We start from the raw sequence: 21,025 nt of genomic DNA, 5'->3' as shown, positions 1-21,025 counted from the left end.
CGAAATTCTAAGTTTAAAGTTTATTCATTTTTTTAAATGTTAATTAATAAACTTCATTTAATATATATAAAATTTGAAATCTGCAGCATTTACCTTTTCAGCTATAGAAAGTTCTCTCTATAGAATGTTCAGTGTCAATGAATAAACTTGAAATTAGAATATTTAAAGTTAATTGCAAGTCATTATCTGTTTGCTTCCCTTCCGTTTTCTATGATAACCTTTTAATATGAATTATTTTAGTGGTTTTGATGTATATTATTTATTTGTTGGATTTCGTTCACTATTTTTCTTTAAACCGAATTCTATAGCATCTTGAACGGAAAAAAATCTGGTCACTTTAATTCTGACCATCTGTTTGTCCAAAGAATGGCCTTTTCGTAATAAATCCCATTCAGTCAAATCATTAAATTACGATTACTCTATTAATAATATTATATAAACCAATCCAATATTTTCATTAATTGATGCAATAATTTTACTAGGAATATTTTAGAATATTTCTTGTATAATATTTCATTTTTGCAACTCATTTACCGTGTTGGTTTTTGTGCCGCGCCTCATCTGCAGCTGCGAGAGTGTTGTCTTCAGAATGGGTCGTAAATAATTTAGACTTCATTACTTCAATTGATCCGAGTGCGCAGTTTGGCATGCAGATGATGTCACCATTGGCAGCATTTCCATCCACCCGCAAGGTCACGGATTTTTATGTAACATCGCATTTTGAGTTCATTGCTGATTTTCTGCATAAGTAGGACCCCTGCCCTGGCGAACTCAATTAACTTCGACATTGCGATTCCGAAAGCATTTACTCCTCCCGTAAAATGCGTCTTTTAACCTTGGGAAGAACCGCAAATGTCGAAGTGAAACAGCAGAAGTCCTTAATAAAATGACACTTTCTCTCTCGCTCTTTTTCTTCAAAAGATGTTTAAAATAATTGGTTAGTAGGTAATGATAGTAGGTCGAAATTCTGTAGCTACGCAGAGTCCTTTTTGCATTCATTAATGATGAGATTTCGCTAAATAAATATTTAAAACATAATTTAATACAGCTGAAACGTGAAATTAAAAATAGTGCATGCATATCAATGAAATGTGAAAATAAGTAAATAAAGATAAGCACAAATGAAAAAATATATAAAGAAATAAAGACCTCATTAATTTCGACGAAATATTTTTGTTCGTTATCGGAATCTGTAATTATTTCATTATTTATAAGCGCTGAAAAATGTCTTGCCATCAAAACAGTATTCGTCTGTTAGAAAAATTTAGAAGGTTTTTGTTTATGCATTCAAGGCACTGTAGATTTCTATGTAAGAAAACGGTTTTTGTGTGTATTTGTGATAAATTTTGCTAATAAATGTTTTGAGCTGGAGTTAGTATTATTCTTCATCGAACGCAATAAATATTAAATATCATTAATTCTAATGAGCTTCATAATTGAGAAATACGAGTTTAATTTTTCCATCATTCCGTTTTCCTTTTTAAAAGTACCCTGCTTCTTTTTCATATTTTTAAATGCAATTCTACAGAAACTAGTTTTAAAGGATTTTTATTTAAAGGATTATAAAAGTTTAATTATATGTAATTACGAAATAACGGTAATTTTTTTATATTGTCTGAAAATTCAAATGATCCCTTTCAGTCATTTACAGAATCTTTGAGGAAACAAAAGAAATTACATTTATAACGAATTTTTAACATTTATATTTTTTCTTTTTTAATTCCTTTTTATGCATAAGGTTCGAAAAAAATGATTTTAAATACCTCATTTGAGTTATTTTCTGATTGAATTATTTTATTTTTCCAACTGTAACTCTTATTTATCACTTCAGTTCATTTCGAACCATTTTAAAAATATGCTCCGAAGTTTAAAAAATTTTTAAAGTAAATAATCAAGTTAGGAGATGAAAAATGTTCTGAATAGGAACGATAGCCTGTATATAATAAAAGAGAGGATTTTTTTCATTTTCCCCCTCTTTTTTTTAAAAAATCCTAATGGATGCTTTTTTTATAAAAAATAAAAATTTTAAAACATTCTGGAGGCTAAAAATGAGCTCTTCAATCGTAACATATCTTTGAATCTATTTAATTTTATTTAAGTATGAAAAAAATCTAACAGTCTTATCGTTTTTCCTTATTTCTGTATTAATAAAGTATTATCGAAAAGATCGTCACAAAGTTTATAAAAATGCTGGTCCAATTAAAATTTATTTATTCTTTTATCGACACAAATGGCATAAAAAATTTTCAGGTACCTACAATTCTCAGTGCAATGAATGTTACACTACTAACTGGGAAAAAAAATACTGTACACTCAGTTACTGGGAAAAAAATGATTGAGTGGTCGTTATTTTATGGTTTTGAACGGCCAGAATTCAAACAATGATACACGTTTAGTATAAAGACACTTTTTTAGTTTCGGACTTACAGTATCCATATATATCAAACGAACAGGTTAACACTCTCAGAGATAATTCCAAAAGTACGCCTTTCGGAATGTAGCGAGATCTAAACCATAGAGATTATTAAAACTTCTAGATAGATTTTATGACAAATAGAATACTTTCCATATACTAGAAGGTAAATAAAGCTTCATGTGATAATCAGTTACATTCTGTGTTTTGTTATTTTCCAGTACGGTCTATAGGATGCAATAATCCGGGCACGTGAACAGATGAGTAATGTATTGAATATTCTTTTTATGAACCGAAACTGTTGACCAGCAAGCACAGTTGTTTCACCGGGGTCAAGGTAGAACGATTCCGGTGCCGAAAGCTGTCACCAATCCCTTTCCAACTTGTCCATTTATGAGGGTAATCTAAGTATAAAAAGCACTCGACTGTAACAACCTCACTTGCATGTTTCTCTCTTTTCGTTGTAAAACATTGCGACAAACTTCTGCAATAAACGTGTCCAGCTCTCTTCTGAAATTCTGCTTCCTTTTGAACTTTTATAGCTGAGGTAGAAGAGGAGGATTTGATTTTTATTTGAAGCAGACGATTTCAGTGAAATCGCCGCTTGGAAGAAAATTTCGTCGTCATTGTTTGTTATCATTGTTTTTGCCATTTTAAGTATATCATATTCTGAGATTTTATCACCGAGAAGAATAAAGCAAAGAATTCAAGGTTTAATTACATAAGACGCGATGGATCATCTACGGTGTGGTTTCACCGAGTAAAAGTGACACCATAAAAAGTCACGATTGAAGTATGCTCTTAATTGAAAATTTTCTAACATATAATCTTGATATATTGTTAAAAATTGGACACTATTTAAACATTTTGTTTTCATATGAAGCCGAAAAATATGCACGTTAATTTTCATTAATTAAAATATATTATTTTATCATTCAATCTGTTTTGAAATTAAGTTGTAAAATCATCGTTACTGTTACTATATTGCGAGAAAATAAGCCAACTTTTTCTACTTTAATAACAAGCAAAACTCGCACGGCATTGTCCATGACAGGATGAACGCCAGCGCAATCAAAACTACAATAACATGAAAATTAAGATATGTGAAAGTAGTAAGGAAAAAATAATTAATTTCACACGAGTTTTTTTCCCTTCGCGACAATGTCATTCATGGTTAAAAATCGAAAAAAAAAATGAAATTGAAGTAGCTACTAGCTAATTAATTCTACAGATAATTAATACTACATATTTTATTAGACTCGCAACTGAAAGCTTACAGATTTAATTAATTACAAATATACCTAACTAATTAAATTTACTTAATTAAAATTTACAAAGTTATAATAATATTTTTATTGATACTATGATGTAAAAAACTTTTTCGTTAAATTCTTATTATTGAATGATCCATCTCATTTGTATGTAAATCATGCAAGTAATCTCATGGCTATTTCTTCTGCACATTTTTTTTTTAAATTAAGCTCTCTAACTAAACGTACCATCTCTTACATGACTATTTCTTGTGCCGTTTATGCTTTCCCGATTTTATCTCAAAGACTGCCTTCAGATCTCGAGTAGTCAATTGAGAGAACCCTCCAGAGTCTATGCACCAAATGATTTACTACACGAAAGGAAGGCCACTTGAACAGAACAGTGAATTTATTTACCTTTAAAGGCAATTATCTTTGCCATCAACTTCTAGTAATCTTTGTCATTTTGCTGCGACAACGAACCCTTGACATTAATTCTGTAGACTCTTGTGAATTTTCTACGAACTTGATGTTTCTTCTTTTTCTTTCTTTTTAAATCTCAGTATCCACTTTCTCTAATGAAGGACACTTACTCTACAAATAAAATAAAGATTTAGAACCTGAAAAAATGAGCATCCGATACAATGTACTTGTTTCATGTCTTCCTTAGAGATTAGGACATAGGTTCAAATATAGTAAACAAGCGAAAGAATATAAAACCTATAAGTAAATGTAATTTTACTGTTACTACTCAATGCAATTTTAGTTATATTAATGTTATTATGAAATCTATTTTTTAAATGGGTCTCTTAATTTTGAAACCTATCGGATAACGATATGGCCCAACTTCCACTCGCACCATAAGTATGACGCTTACATTTAACGAATTCAACTTGTACCTGGCCTGTACACACGAAGGCCCTTCGTGGAATCGGGTTTCACGTTCATTATTACCCGGTAATCAAACGAAGGTCATTTCTTGAGTAAAGAAAAAAAGGGATTTGCTCCATAAATTGTGTGAGCAGTAGAAGAAATTCTTTCAAATATTATTTATAAAGCATCAAGATTTATGCACTATTATTTTTTTGATTACCATTTTGACACGAAAACTAATACTTGTAAATGAAGAACTGCATTTGTTATTGGCGGATTGTGTTGCATTTCCGTCAGTCACCGAACGCTTTATTAAAATGCAGCAATGTTGGGTTTTAATTCCTATTATTTGGGCTTCTTTCTATCAAAGCATCCAAGTGACAGACAGATCCAAGTTTGGGACAATATTAAAATTTTAATTTCTAAGTGCATCGTCATAATCTTTCTGTGCGCATTAAGTGCATCTTTCTAAGCATATTTCAAATTTAAAAAATAACATAATTCAAAAATTATAGAAATATATCGCTTTTAATTTTCCAGTAATAAATAAATCTCATTTCCATGAAGGAACTAATATTATCGTGGCAAGATTGTTGGGACGGATTACTCAATTGCGCGCGGAAATTCCAACTTATTTCTACTTCCTAAAGCATTTTGGATGGCACTTCCTTCCGTAGAAACAACTGAATGAATTTGCCAAAGATGTGGAAACTGCCGAGGAAGTGCGTCAGAGATCCTTTAAAATGCTCTTCAAATTCGAAATTTATATCGATAACAGCATGATAGGATGATATATGCACAATTCCAATTTTATTTCATCTTTTTAACTTGAAAATTTCTTTTTCAAATTTTCTAGCATTTTAGTTTGCAACTTGTTTCAATGGAATGATTCAATGATTAATAAATTCAGCAAATTAACATTTTTTCCCATTTAACTTATTGTAGTCTGTAATGGTTTCATTAAAGTCTAATACAGCAATATAATTTTTCCCTGTAATTTTTACAACGTAAAATACAAGTCAGCATATTTAGATATGTAGAGAATTTTTGGTGTGAATATCGTTGTCACAGATTCTTTTAACGAATAAATATGTATATATTACTCAAGATAAATCGATATAATAGGTGCAATGAACTTTCTTTGAATCCCAGTGGCAGAAGGTGTGTTTTGGTAATAAATAAGTTTTATACTGGTAACTCAAAGATTAAGAAATCAACACTATATCCTTAACAACTGTTATATTTATTCTACTTAAATTCGAATGCCGTAAAAATAATTTAAGATGGAAATGAATAAACATTCAAGACGTGTGTTTCTTCTGTTAAGTCTTCTATAGTGTTAAGGCATGTATGATTAGTTTTTACAAATTAAGTAGCATATTTTTTAATAAAAGAACAATGAAATAGGGTTATATATTGGCAGAAAAACACTAAATTTGATACAAAAACTCCCCTTGACCTAAGAATTCTTTATTATATAGCACATTCTATTTAGGATATTTATTATTTTATTTCGTACTTTAATATAAAGGACATTTGATAAATTGAAGCGCTTCTAAGTGATTTTTGCATTTTAAATTATGTAATATTTTCATTTTGCAGATTTGAAATTAAAAATTCAGTCATTCGATGCACGAGTCAGACTCATCATTGTATGTGAAGGGAAAAGGAATCATATTTCTAAGAATAGCGTTTTCGTTGATAAGTTGAATAAGTTTTAACGAAATTTGAATGACTTTTAAATCGATGTACATAAAAGGCATATTTTCGATTGTTTTTCCCCCTTTTTTTAACATATTTTTTTTTTAAATCTTAATGTTATTCATTTTACTCTGATTAGATAGAAAAAGCGTTGTTCACTATAATTTATGACCAAGGTGCAGAAAGTGCATAAGCTCTTGATTTATTTTTTTTCCTTCCCCCTCCCCTTTTTGCCCGAACCTTTTGAGCATATGTTCTTTCAACCACTTGCCTCTTTGTTTATTTCGTCAGTTCATTCACTCTCAAACCTCCCACCAGCAGTTAGAGAAAGCCAATTCTGTCCTTTTGTTCTTGCTGCTCTGTTCTTTTTTCCGTAGCGTGTCCGTGAAAGCCTATAGAACTCTCGCTTCTTTTCTTCTGGGATTCTAATAAGAGGGTGGTCGCTTTTTTCTTCACTGTCTCCATGTGATAGGTTGCTGAGTCTGTGTCAGTTCAATGCTTGGATTCAAGGTGAAGACCGTTGAAGCACGTGTTGAGAGATGGCTTTTATTTTTCTGCCATCATTTGCAGAGAGCCTTAAAACCGACAATAAGGGGAATAAAGATTGAATTATGCTCTCTTAAGTTTTTAATATTTTGCATTTTAAAATCCTTGGAAATCGCATTTAATCTTGATTTGTTTATATAGTGTTGTATATACATCATAATAGATTGAAGGCAGAAAGCTCTGACGATAAAGGCGATTCGCCTTGCTTGCTGTTTTGATTGCCTTATAAGCTACTTCAAATGTGGCTGCAAAACTCGATCGTGATCCGACCTTCAGAGAGGAAGTGGCGCATGGGATGATGGTCTTGGGTCCACTTTGGCATCATTTGAAGCGATCTAGAATACATAATTGGACAAAAAACTATATTTACAAATGCCATCATTTTTTCAATCTGTTGTTTTCATTATTTTCCTGTTGATGCATTTATTTGGAAAACCTTAATGCAATTTACTATCATTTGTATTTTTTATATATTTCTTCCTCCTATTTTCTCTTTCAAACACTGTTGATTGCTTTTGCATTGCATTTTTCATCGCGATGTTTTTAAAAACAATTATATAAGACGCCAATCATGATGTAAATCATACATTATTATGAAAAGAAAGTAGGGATAGAATATTAGATGTTTTATCAAAATATTGCTATAGGGAATGTTTATTTCTTTAACTATTTTCATTTTTGTATGCATTTTAAATTTATCTTTCTCCATTTTTTTCAGAACAAAGTGAAACTTAAGTATATTTCAACTTTTAAAAAGTCTTTAGATATAAATACTCCTACTATCTGTTGATATACAATTATTAGATCAAGTTATTCTAATAAAATTGGATGTTTTAACGATACAACTATACGATATTAGTATATTATAAAAATGAAGATAACATATCGCGGGTATTTTCCTAGGCTGGTTTCTAATCATTGAATATTGGCCTTTTTTGTAAACAACAATTTTATTTTCGAGCGCAGACAAGTAAATAATTTCTGAAAATATGTAAATCTAAAAAAAATCTGATAATAATAGTTTGTAGACGTCCCATTTAGTAGTACTGTATTTGTATGGTATTTCTCATAACTAAATCAGAAAAAGTAAGTAATTTTTTATGTATAAAGTCCTGTTAGAAATGACTTTATTGGAAAAATATTTTTGCTATAGTAAAAAATACAGTGTATTATGAAAATTTAAAATTCCAAAGTTTGTATGTTTTATAATGCAAAAGTAAGAAATTGTTATTAATACGTCTCGATACTAGAAGCAAGAAAACAGATTCGTTAAATTTAAAATCATCCATTGTGCATACTGTAGTAGAAATATTTATTATTTAAATTAGTTTCTGCTTATTATTCTACGCCTATTTACTTTCAAAACTGCTGTCATTTTGTTATCTATAGTGTTTCCAAAATATTTAGGAAACACATTAAGCAAATATCTGAAATTGCTTAATGAGGTTTTTTTTTTTTTTTTTGGATTATATTCAACCTGTTATAAATGCTCAAATATTGCGATTAAATTTTAAAGATTATAGTTTATTTCTCTTGAGTACAACTCAAAAATGTAAATTGCTTCCATTCGTGCATTTCTTTTGTTCTTATCACTTAATTTCTGGTAGCAGTTCACGGACGAACTTTCTGTTTCTCATCCAGGACGGTATACACAAAGATTTAAAGTGAAAATGTGTGATGAGTCATTCAGTCCATTGTTTCCTGAAATCAAAAAGAAAAATCGTAAGGAAGTAATACTATATAATTATATTTATTTTATATTATTATTTTAAGAAATTGCTTATTGGTGGCTTTTTCTAAATACGCTGCTCATCAAATTAGGAACACATTTTAAAAGAAATTTGAAATGGTAATAAAAAAGGAGAATTAAATGAGAACACCAGAAAAGTGAATATTAAGCCAAAAAGACCTTATTTGATTATGTACTGAGAAGAAGAATGTCTGACCAATACGCCATGTCTCTTAGTTGGAAGTTCATCTGAAGGGAAAAAAAAATGACAGCGAAGGCAGTCACACTCATATTAATGTTGAGTTTTTAGTGAGGAGTGCACGAGATAAGCTCTCAACTTTCCATCCATTATCCGTTTTTAGGCCTAATATGTCTCTCCAGATAGCGTTTTTAGCAGTCACTAGTTGGGCTTTCATCTGGAATAAAAAAAAATGACAGCAGATCCCATAAGGACTGCTACACAATAGGATCCTGAGTTGACTGTTGTCAGTCACACTCATACTAATGTTGAGTTTTTAGTGAAGTGCGCTAGATTCAAATTCTCAACTTCCCATTTATTATTACTCTTTAAGATTAATTGCAATAATATCACCAAATTGCGCTTTTGGCAGTCTTAAGTGACTAGGCACATAATTGCAGCTTTTTCTTCAAGTGTAATGTGGCCCGTTTCCTCATTACTAATATATTAATTACTATTCCATTACAATAATTGAATGTTTATCTTATTTTAACATAATTATTCTACTTTCTTTTGATTTGTCATTGGCTTTTCTGATGCTTTTGTTTAATCATAAAAAAAAATACAATGCTTCCTTTTTCTTTAATCCTTTCTTCATTTTGAAATATTATCTAATTTGTTGACAGCAGTTTATGAATCATTGTTTCTAATGGCACTTGTCATAGACAAGCTCACTGAATTTAGAAGTCAATGATTTTAAGCCAAGGGTGCTTCTCTTGTTTTTTCTGTAGCGCCATCTAGGACCAAGAGTACGACTTAGCTACACACACGTCACAACCTTTTTTACGGGGCGGACTTCATTCACTCATCCACAGATCGTAATTTAGACCTGAATCAGAGAACGATCACCTCTGATCCAGTATCCCCAGTGGTATTACTCTCGACATGGAGGACTTTGTGACCACGACAGGTTTATACGTGCGCCAGCCACCACACACACATAGTCTTCGCCGGCGGGGTTTGAACTCGTAACCTAAGGGACGCGAATCCAACGCCCTACCAACCAGGCTATCCCGGCCGTTTATTAATCGTGCTCATGTTTGATCGTGTGTAAAATAAGTGGATGAATTATGGAAAATGCTGACTTTCGTTTTTATATATGGATATTTTCGAAATTCTAAGGAGATCGTATTTGTTTTTCGTTTCAGATGTACCTTCAGAAATATGGATACATGAATGAATCGAGTTCCAACTCAGCCTCCCTCATCAGTCAGAAGGCGGTTCAGACGGCGATCATGGAATTCCAGAGATTCTCTGGATTGCCGGAAACAGGTAACATTTCAGTCCGTTTTCATCGACAGGCCAGCGTTTCATTTGTGCTTTGAGACTTCTGTACATTTTAAAATGGTCGCCATTATAAGCTACCATTTGCTATATTTGTAAATTGCATAGTGAAAACAAAAAATAAATAAAAGTAAATATTATTATATAAAACTGCTATAAGACAGACAGACATTTCTTCGATGAATTTGATCATTCTGGTTTAAAACATTATATTGACACAGAGTTTCAGATTTTTAAGTTCCAAAGCATCTTGTTCATTTTATTATTTGAAACTTGAAACCGTCTTTATTTTTTTGTCGTTTTCTCTTTGTTCAAAAGGCAAACTCAATTAAAATACGACAAGAAAATTCGTTTCATCATTTATTGTACGGAATATAAAACAAATATTGAAATATTCCCCCATGATTTTCATTTACGGTATATTTTAATAGTAAATGCGTTATTTTTTGAAATAGTATAAATAAAGTTTATCATTTAATGTCAATATAATAACGAATTCTGCAAAAAAAAATTCAAAAAAAAATCAATGAAATTTTATGTATTGTTTCTTGTTTAAGAAATCGCGTACGTTTAAATTTTTTTCAAGAAAATATTGTAATTGTAATTGTATTTTAGTTGCTTCATGGTAAGAAGAATGTAAATTTATTATTGAAATGAAATTTATACAGAAGAAAATCTCTGAAAATTTGAATAAATAAAATAAAAACATTTTTTTACGTTAAATTTTTTTTCTTACTTTTGGCATCAATTACATTTGCCACTATTTCCATTTTCTATTTATTTTCCTTTCCTATTCCCTAAAAGAAAAATTAATACCCTAATTGTATGGTTTATAATTAACATTACTGAACTGACAATTTGTTATACGTCTTTCGAGGTTTACCGAAACATTTTCCCCATAATTCTCACGAGAAAATTTTGATGACTTCAGTTATTAACAGAAGAAAATTAAAACTCAATATGTGCCGAATGAATGAATCAAAAGAAATCAAAAACTTAATTTCTTTTATATAACAGACATGGTGTCGCCTCTCTATTTTAAGAATAGGTAAAATTATATACTCGAGCAGTTTCTAATATCTGAAATGTACTTGTCTTAGACTTCATTTAAATTTTTCATTTATCAAGATAATTTATTCACTTTAATAGCGCTTTCTACTTCATATAGAAAGTTGAAAGAAAAGAAATTTAACTCCTCCTAAAATTTGTGATGGCATGCAAACTTACAAAATACATTTCGTTTTGTATTAACAAAAAGGAAATATGTCTGGCAATGTACTTCCTATTTGAATTTCGCTGTATTGTGAATCTTTTAATGTATTTTGAAATACATTGTGTCTGCTTGGGCTTCAATGCCAACCTTACATTTTTCGGTGGTGCTACTGAACCCATTCAACATACCCCTTATTTCCATATTGCTATGGAATGGAGATGGGCCGTGGTGGCCTGGTGGCAAGATCTCGGCTTCAGAACTGGGTTTCAGGTTCGAGATTCGATTCACCGAAGAACCTTCGTGTAAGCAGTCTGGTGCACGTTAACTCCGTCGGGGCCAAACGTCTTCCCATCGGTGTGGCGGGGAAGTTTGGAGAGGAGGTGCCAGCTCAGGTGTCGACCTCGTCATCTGACCGTAGTTCAAAATGACGTGGTCCGACTCAAAATAACCTTAGTGTTGCTTTAAAACGGGACGTTAATATAATTAAATTAAACTAAGCTACGGAATTCAGTGCACATTTTATTTTTCCTTTCTGTCAATTACAAAATTTCAAATAACTTATAAGAATATTGTGCTTTTTCAGGAGAACTGGACAACACGACACTTAACATGATGAATATGCCCCGTTGCGGCGTGAAAGACAACGTTGGACATAGCGGGTCTGCCCGGAGGAAGCGATATGCCCTTCAAGGTAAGAAGGATTGCGTCACTTTCTCGATATTCGATACATGCGACCGGTTTTGAAATTTTCCTGCCGCACTTCCCTTATTGACGTAATCGTCCATGCAAATTAGTCTGCGACAGTGTGAGGGGAATCTGGGTTTCTAGGTACTGACGATCTGTTGACGAAACGAAATTGGTAATGAGGGGATTGAGGAATTTCATGACTGATGGATGATCGTGAAAATGTTAAACTGAAAAATAAAATTCTGACCAGGATGCTGTGAAGAGTTTTGAGAAGTGCGCCTCCCATTTTGAACTCTACCCTTGTTAATGAAATGTTCGAGATATTGCTTTCTATTGCGTCGAACGAAGAAAGCTGTTTTCCCCATCACGTATATGATTAGAAATACTTATAAATAAAATATCTATAAATGTGCCAAATGTGTAAAACTTTTTTTTTTTTTTGGAAAAACCATAGGAGAAATTTGTAATATTATATTTATATTTTTCTTAAAGCGATGATACTGGTCGGATGATCAGTTACAAAATAATCATGGGGTTTAGCTATCAATAATGAAAATAATTCATACCTAATAACAATAGAAATATATTAATTTTTTAAAACAATTACGGAAGTTCTTTTTACTTCGCAACATGGGTAATTCAGACAAATTCTCCCCAGAAACGATTATACGAATTATGGTCCATGTTCGTAAAAGCAATGTTAAGAAATTCATTCAGTATAGCTGGAAATGATAGCACATAAACGATGTTTTACAGTTACTTTAAAAGAAGAATAATTAACGTAAGATTTGGAAAATCGCAGAGAAATCTAAAGAGGAATCAATAACATATGAAAATGTCATTTGATGCACTAAGTCTCCCTTCTCATTTGACATGAGAATACGTTTGAGCTCCATCTAGTGGAAAGGAGTGAATATGCAAAAACTAAAATTTTAGCATCTGCTTTATTATTTTTCTCCGATTAGGATTGAAAAAGGATGTATATGTATGTATGTATGTATGTATGTATATATATATATATATATATATATATATATAATAAATGTGTGTGTGTGTGTGTATATATGTATATGTATGTATATATGTATGTGTATGTATATATGTATGTATATATGTATGTATATATGTGTGTATGTATAGGTATGTATGTATGTGTATAGGTATGTATGTGTTTCAAAACGATTGATTTGCAGTTACCATGTCCAATGTATAATAACATGATGATCGCTATCATTTAAAAATGTATAGAAGCTTTCACCTCTGCGGATATATTAATGCAGTTATCGTACCACTAAGCTATTAGTTTCACTACTTTTTGGTAGAGTATCTGCAGGGCCCATAATCACCTTGTAGATAGTTTTATATACATACTGTACGACATGAGAAAGAGCTGAAACGAAATCGGTAATCTTACAAGCAATCGAAAGGGAGGCAAGATGTTTTTCTTCGCCTTTATCTTCATTTCATATGGAAGTATAAATTTCGTTTAATAGTGATTTAAAATAAATTTTATGAATTAAAATGTAAAAATATACGATAAAATAGATATTTATTTTCTTTTTGTTGTAGAAATGAACAAAATCCATCCAGTTCAGAGATATAGATTATACTTTTTTAGCATTTCGATATTTTAATATTTAATATATGGTTATTACTATATTTAGTTGTAAAATTATAATTGATTTGTAGATAAATATATATAGAAATTTTGTTTGGCAAACTGCTACTGATAAAAAACATGCTTTGAAGATATTATTTCATTTTATTATCCTCCAGTTTTTTTAAATCCTTTTTATTTTATTTTATTATAAAATTTCTTGTTTTTATTTGTTAATATTTCTTATTTAAAAAACTTTGAAATGCGTTTTAGTACTAATGTTTTTTTTAAATGCATTAATTGAAAAATTAAAAATGTAGTCCCAATTATTATTAAATTTATTTCTATATCAAGCATTACTCGAATTTAATGACCGTTCCATGAATCATCAATTTATACTTGATGTCGGATAGAAAAGAATTTTTCTTTAAAGAAAACAGGGTAAAAAGATTAATTCTTTTTACCTTGCATTTTCTTTTCAGTAATATTTTCCTTCGCGCAAAAATTTTGATAAGGAGAAACCATCCAAAACAAGGAAATCTTATTAGAATAATTTCCTTAAGGCACATTCTTTTAGATAGAAAATAATTACTAATATATGAAAATTACGTTCAAATTCTAAGAAAAAGTTGTATTTAAATTTAACGTAAACATTCTTAAAAGTAATAAAAATTGAAATTTTTCTTGGAATAAAGGTTTATGAAACAGAATATTTTTTTTTCGATAAAAGGTATATAAACGTTCTAGTTAAATAAGACTCTATCAGAAGGAATATTCCTTTAATCTCGAGAATAAAGATAAAATTAAGAATTCGAATTAACAAGATTTTTTTTTTACTTAAAATTGTATTCATTACTTCTTTTTATTTGAAATTTAGTAACTTTTATATTCAGAAATAATTTCCGTTTCTGGATATTTTTAATTATTTGCGTGTTTATTTTACATTTTAGTTAATATTAACTTTAAAAATAGTGCACATGTTTATTTAAATTTTATCAAAAGGTTTTATGTTTACTTATCCCTTTTATCAGAATTAAATAAATTAGAGTGCATCAAAAGATTATATCAAAAGCATATTAGATGAATGAATGAGATTATTTTAAAGAATTAAAAAAGAATTGAAGAGCCTCGCATCTTGTTTACTAGATAATCGAATAAAAGGGCTAACAAAATGTGACATCCAGGTTTTCTAACAGTCTGCTTAACATTAAATGGCTATCTTCGCTTTAATTAATAAATGGAGAAAGTATCCCCTTGTGAATATTTTCTTAACTTTTTTAAGAATTGGAATAATTTCTTTTTAAATAGAAGCATCACTGATTTTAGTCTTTGAAACAATATTAAATATTGAATGCTTTTTCACACAAAATTTCGGTAAAGTACGACTTTGTATTTCATCATGATTTGATACTTTTTGAAATGAAATAAATGGAACCGATTCAAAGTATATAAGAATTCGAAGACTTTGTTTTAACCTTGAAAGTATGAGGAGCTAAACTAAATAATTCGAGAAATAATCAATAATATATTTCTTCCCTAATTGGCGAAAAGGTGATATTTACACTAACTTGAGTTAAATATATAATTATTGATCAAGTGTTTTATTAAAATTTTGCATACTTTTAAGGAAATGCTTCAGCTATTTTTTAAGCAAGTTGATACCGTCATCGAAAAATTTAAAACTTTTTGTAGGATTTATTGAGTTTTGTGAGAATCTTGCTTTCATCTTGGTAATCTTTCGTTTCAGTCCAACTGAGCTGCAAAATAGTGTCAGCTTGGCTACTCAGCTTCAAACTTGGTCCGAATTGTAATCTAAATTTTTGTTTCTTTCATCAATTCTTAATGATGAGCAATAACTTACTGTATTAAATAACTGTCCATACTTATTAAAATTTATATTTCATTAGATTGTCAATTACACTCCTGTGAAAGTGAATTGTGAACTGAATTTTTGTTTCTCATATTAATTCTTAATGATGTTTAAACATAGGAATTCTACGTCAATAGCTCCTGTAAACTAAAATTCACACTTGAGTTGAGAAAAACGAATCCGTTATTGAAACGAACTTTGTGTCATTTTATTGGAATAAAACATTTTATGCGTATTCTGGATGCCCCCTATTTCAAAAAAGTTTTCGAATCTTCCCAGGAACATAAAACTCTGATTCGAATTACTTTGCAGACTGATGCAGTTTTTAATTCGACTGTTCTGTAAGGCGAATGCCAATCGGCGTATTTAATGTCTACTTAAAGATTTATTTAACTCATTCTGATCGGATGATACCATTTGGCATCGTAAAAGTAATCTGCTTTTAATAATAACAGATCCTTATGACTCGCAGATAATAATCAGCATTACGCAGGGGCATTGTGGAATTTTGCTTGTAGAATACTCGGCGTACTTATGATAGAATACTCGGCGAAAATCATAATGCGCGTGGCGGAGAATATCTATATGAATATAATTAAGAGAAATTAGCATAATATTAAAGACTTTTGAAACGAATTATTGCTGAAAAATGTATAACACCAGATATAAAATTTTCATTTTTCCCAAGGAAACAATGAAAATACTTCTGAAGGATGAGTCAAATAGTTTAAATCAATAACATTATTTATCTGTTTTTAAAACAATGTCGCATTATCCAATGCATGATACCAAGGAGTCCAATCTGCAACATTCAAATATTTCTGTGAACATATTTTTGCTCTCGTAGGGATATCGCTTTAGCATTCATACTGCAGTTATGTTTCTAGATGTATAATTTCAAATTTAAAGTCTTTCTAAATTGTGTTTTTAATATTTCATTTCTGTTGTTGCTTATCCTCAAAAGATGAGACATGTGTCAGATGAGCACCAGTAGGTTGTTGACCGCCAAAAAAAATCTATAATCATAAGGGGATCGGACTTTAAGTCTCCATTAGAATGTCCGATGCAACCCAGAATGTGATCCGGTGAGGTTGAATGGCCACAGCAGTTTTTACAAGTGGAATGGATTTTTCTGCCACTTTCAAAGGAAAAACGCTTAAGGTGGCCACTTTTTAGTCTAGACAAAGCAGTGTGAGAGCCACGGTCACATTTGATTTCTTAACTAACAAATAATAATTTCGGCAGAAGGGAGTTAGTCAATCTAAACGTAATTTTCTGTAGTTGTATTTAATGCCCATCTAGATATTGTTTTGATGGTGCTTGTAGTATTTAATGGCTCGCTTCACAATGAAGACTAGATTTTAAGCTATATAATATTATATAAATTATTATTAGGGCTTTATCTATTTAGCACTATGTTCACATCTAAAAACTATGATTTAATTATTTAATTAAAAACACAGTTCCAATCTCCTTAGCTAGAATCGAACATGCAGCAGCTACATGAAAAACCCATCTCTCTCTTTCTCTCTCACTCTCGGGTTGCGCACAAGCCCCTTGGTCTCGCTATCTTCGAGCCTGCTATCTTTCAGCATAAAAAGAAATATAATAACGCTTATCTCTAAAATTGCTCATTCATCCCATCTGGATTCTCTAAGTACTATAGTGTTTATGTTTAAATGACTGTATTTGCGTGCAACTATCTGTGTAATAAGAAATACGAGACATAACAAAACACAACAGTTTTTCATTTTTTTTTCCGCTATAATATCAAATAATATAAGCTATATTTTGTTACTGTGTGATCATTTCTTGCCAACAGATTAATTTACTTTAATGCATTGTGACCGCGTATTTTTAACAATGCTCTTCTACTTCACGTGGAAGTAGTATCCCTTCCCCAGTATACGGCCTAATGTGGCGGAAGGGTAGGCCGCATAGCAAAGAAGCCGGATAGACAGAAATTCCGTGGACTCATTTCTTTGCTCACAAATACTAGAAGACATAGTTTTTATACCGAAACTCACTGTTTTAATATGTATTTTCTCGCTTCTTATTGAGTATTAAGTCCTCCGTTTATCTCAAAGCAAGTAGAATGTGGGTACGGTCCAGTGAATCATAGAAGAGGGTGTCGGTTTTCGCTGCTACAGTCTGATTCTAGTCGCTGTTTAGCGAGTCATTTCTCCTCCATAGTGACTTCAACTTTGTTTCGTTCAGCACTCATTTTGATATCTTCACTGTGGTACATTTAAAAAACATTAAGCATACATCTAGAACACTTTACAAATATTAGACATACTGTGCAGTTATTATCAGGAACAGTGGCAACAATGGAGGTCCATTTCACACTGAACGGAACAGTGAACAACGACCAGAACGCTGTTCTTTTCCTGTCACATCTTATATTTTGCACATGGCACGTACAAGGATCGTACACTTCTAGTGGTTTGGCAATATTGCCAATACAAGTCTAGCTTTCCTCGTGTAATTACGATGAAAACTAGGCCGGATAATCGCGAATCGGATACTCGGGAGTGTACTGCATTCTAGAAAAGGGGGGATTACAATTGCAATATTAAGAAAAATAAGATAAAGGATTGATGAAAAGAATAATAAAGGATGGATAATCTTTTACAGTGCAGAACGAAATTTCTTGTACACAGTAAAAACAAACATATTATCTACGTCAAAAAAAACAACAACAACAATGGAAATACCACAAAAAAATTTCTTTTTTTTATGATTCATAATTTCGAATCAGAGGCCAGCGTCACATCCCAGCGTGAAGAAAAACGTGCAGCGGATATCCTTCTCCAACCTATTCTTCACATTCTTCGGCCTAGAGTGACCACTTTTAATTTTCTTTTTGTTCTTCTTACCTTCGTTAAATTAACATAACGCCCGTCTTATTTTTTGTTCGATGCAACCCTCGGGAGCATCCCTCGCGACCTTAATATCGCGTTTTCTTCGCCTATGACGTCAGCTCGTTTCCGTCTGCTTTTCGCCGTTTTGTTTTCTCTCCATCCGATTTATCCCCGGATTTGGAGTGAGTCACCCGTGTCCATTAACTTGGACATCACGTGGTAATGACAAAGCAACCACTTGTTTCATTGCTATTACTCCTTAAGTCATTATTTTGACAGTTAGTTGGAGCAGTGTACTTTTATGCTGCTATTATCGCCTTGAGATGAATGAATCAAACTTAGGCAAACGATATCGTTTTAAATTTTTATTCTATTTCTGCTAGCGGAATGAAAGAAATGTTAAAATTTTATAATATCCGTGCATATCTTTATTCTGTAATTGTGTTGCTAATACAGCTCTTGAAGAATTAAATATTATGGCCATAATACCTTTGTAGATTTTTATACTATATATATTTGAAGCAGAGTCGTGGCCGATTAGAGAAAGAAGACACTTTTGTAATTTAAAAACTTCGCTTTGTTTCATCCCAGGGGGCATAATTTATATTCAAGCTAGAGGCGATGAGGTACGTCAATCTACAGCGCGACACAAGAGCGAAAAAGAGTAAAGAGGGACAGAAATATTTTTCCGGGTCATTATATATATATATATATATATATATAATATGCAGTGAGATTCTGATAGGGATTTCTTTACACGTGTCAATTTAGGTAAGGAGGAAATATGTATGTTTTAAAAGAATTTGCTTGGTTTGACAGTTTTTTATCCCTTTACTCGGAGTGCATGAAAGTACAGATTTAAGCATTTTTAGAGAGCTATATGGCGCATTAACTAAATAAAGGTGGAATTGGATCAGAAAATAAAGAGAACATCTTAGAATTAAGTTAATATGAGCTAAATAAAGATAAAATATTTGAAAATTATTTAGGGTTTTACATTAGATTTATATATATCTCAGTTACCATGTTATAAAATAACTTTTTTTAATGATTAGTAAATTGTAGTCAATAGTTATTCAATCGGGAGAAATGAACGAAAAATGAACTAAATCATTTTAACATTCTGCAGATATTTTTAACAATTAAAATGAAAGAAAATCTCAAAAGGATGCACAATCTTGAATGGTGTCTGAGAGAAGACATTCGACTGAAAAGGGTTAAAAAAAGAAATGTTTTTCATGATTTAAATGTAGTAAAATATTCGTTTATTGTACTTCATTTGTATGTATGTATGTATGTATTGAAATGGTCTTCTTATTATACATTTAACATCTTATGTCACAGGTGAGTATTTTGTTTTAGGATGTGTAACCCTTCCTCTTAACACGAAATAATTTAATCCTTATATTTGATTTTTATTATAAATTGAATCAGTGGATTTTCAATCGTGCATTCTTCATACAGTTTTCAAGTAAAAATCAGTGGTACGCAATATCCTTTCCTCCCCTCAGCTAACATCCTTGGGCTCCATAGAATGTCGGAGTGAAGTTCAGTAAATTTGACCACTTAACTTCCACGATCTCGCTTTTTTTTTTTTTTTCCAAAGTTGAAATCTGATGAACAAGAAAATCTACCCACATGTCGGAAATGGGGTTTTTTGACATCATTTCGCCTACATACTCTCTTAAACCTGTAACCTTCTAAACGACGTGAGGTCCGCGTACCTACGATGTGATGCTATTGTTGTCTTCCGGTTAGATGACTGCAGTCTCTCACTTTAAAGAATATCGCGAGTTGCTAAATCTTTCTTAGTAGGCGATTTGAATGATAACTCGGCAATTCAAAATGAGCTTCCTGTTCTACAAACTGTTGAAAGATACAAGTTCTTATGTCGTAGAACTATATATAATACTGTAATTTTTTTTTCAGTTGTTACATTTCCATTTTAAAGTCTTATTGACAAAAATATCTTGATGATCGAATCCTCTTTTTATTCAGTTGGTGTTTTGTGTGATAACATTGGAAACTGCATTTTAGCATGTACGTTGTGTTTGTTGAATGATGCAAGATGCTCTTTCCGAGTCACTTCTCTATTTTGTTTAAACATGGTCTTTTATGTAGCATTTTATGCTTTGGAGAAGTAAAAAAAAAAAAAAAAAAAGAATGCAATAGGAGATATAATTTTCTCACTGCATGTAAAGCATTTTCCCAAAATATAGTTAAAATCTATTAGAGAAAAAGGAGATTTTTTTTTATACCAAAGGGGAGGGATACTATTAAATGACTTAGAATGCTCTTAATAATAATAAGATGGATAAATTATAATATTGAGTATTTCACTAAATATAAAAAGTTATCATTTGCTCAATGTAGACAAATGAATATCCTTAAACCTAATTCATTATTCAAAACCGTAGAAAGTAATCGTGTATTTAAATCATTAACATGAATATCCTTTTACGAAAAGGTAGTGAATTCTCTTTGTTTCGTTTAATTGCACGTTTGAAATAATGGTTAAGAAATATGTTTTATTAACTTTGAAATTACAGTTTTATTAATATGAAATATTAACTTTGAAAATATGTTTAACTTTATTTGTAAAATTAGTTCTTAAAGATTATGGTTTCTGTTTTGTTAATAGGGTAAAAAGATGTAGAAATAACTGCTTTATTGCTAAAAAAGGAATAACAATTTACTCAAATGTGCAATTCTAATGATATATTATTTAAGTGTTAAATGTAAATTTATGAGACTTCAAGA

At 31.0% G+C, this 21,025-nt stretch overlaps 1 protein-coding gene across 2 annotated transcripts in view; it reads left to right on the top strand.

Annotated features, from left to right (window-relative positions):
- LOC129963441 (stromelysin-3-like) overlaps positions 1-21,025 on the top strand; it is a 57,700-nt gene that overhangs the window by 15,428 nt on the left and 21,247 nt on the right. For both annotated transcript variants that reach the window (XM_056077819.1, XM_056077810.1), the window contains exons 2-3: positions 9,899-10,022; positions 11,831-11,938. In XM_056077819.1, the coding sequence (XP_055933794.1) occupies positions 9,899-10,022; positions 11,831-11,938 (232 nt within the window). The remainder of the gene's footprint in view (positions 1-9,898; positions 10,023-11,830; positions 11,939-21,025) is intronic.

Source organism: Argiope bruennichi, chromosome 1 (genome assembly GCF_947563725.1).
Source record: "Argiope bruennichi chromosome 1, qqArgBrue1.1, whole genome shotgun sequence".
Classification (NCBI taxonomy): domain Eukaryota; kingdom Metazoa; phylum Arthropoda; class Arachnida; order Araneae; family Araneidae; genus Argiope; species Argiope bruennichi.
The sequence above is the reverse complement of the archived record's forward strand: the minus strand, read 5'-3'. Positions and strand labels throughout refer to the sequence as shown.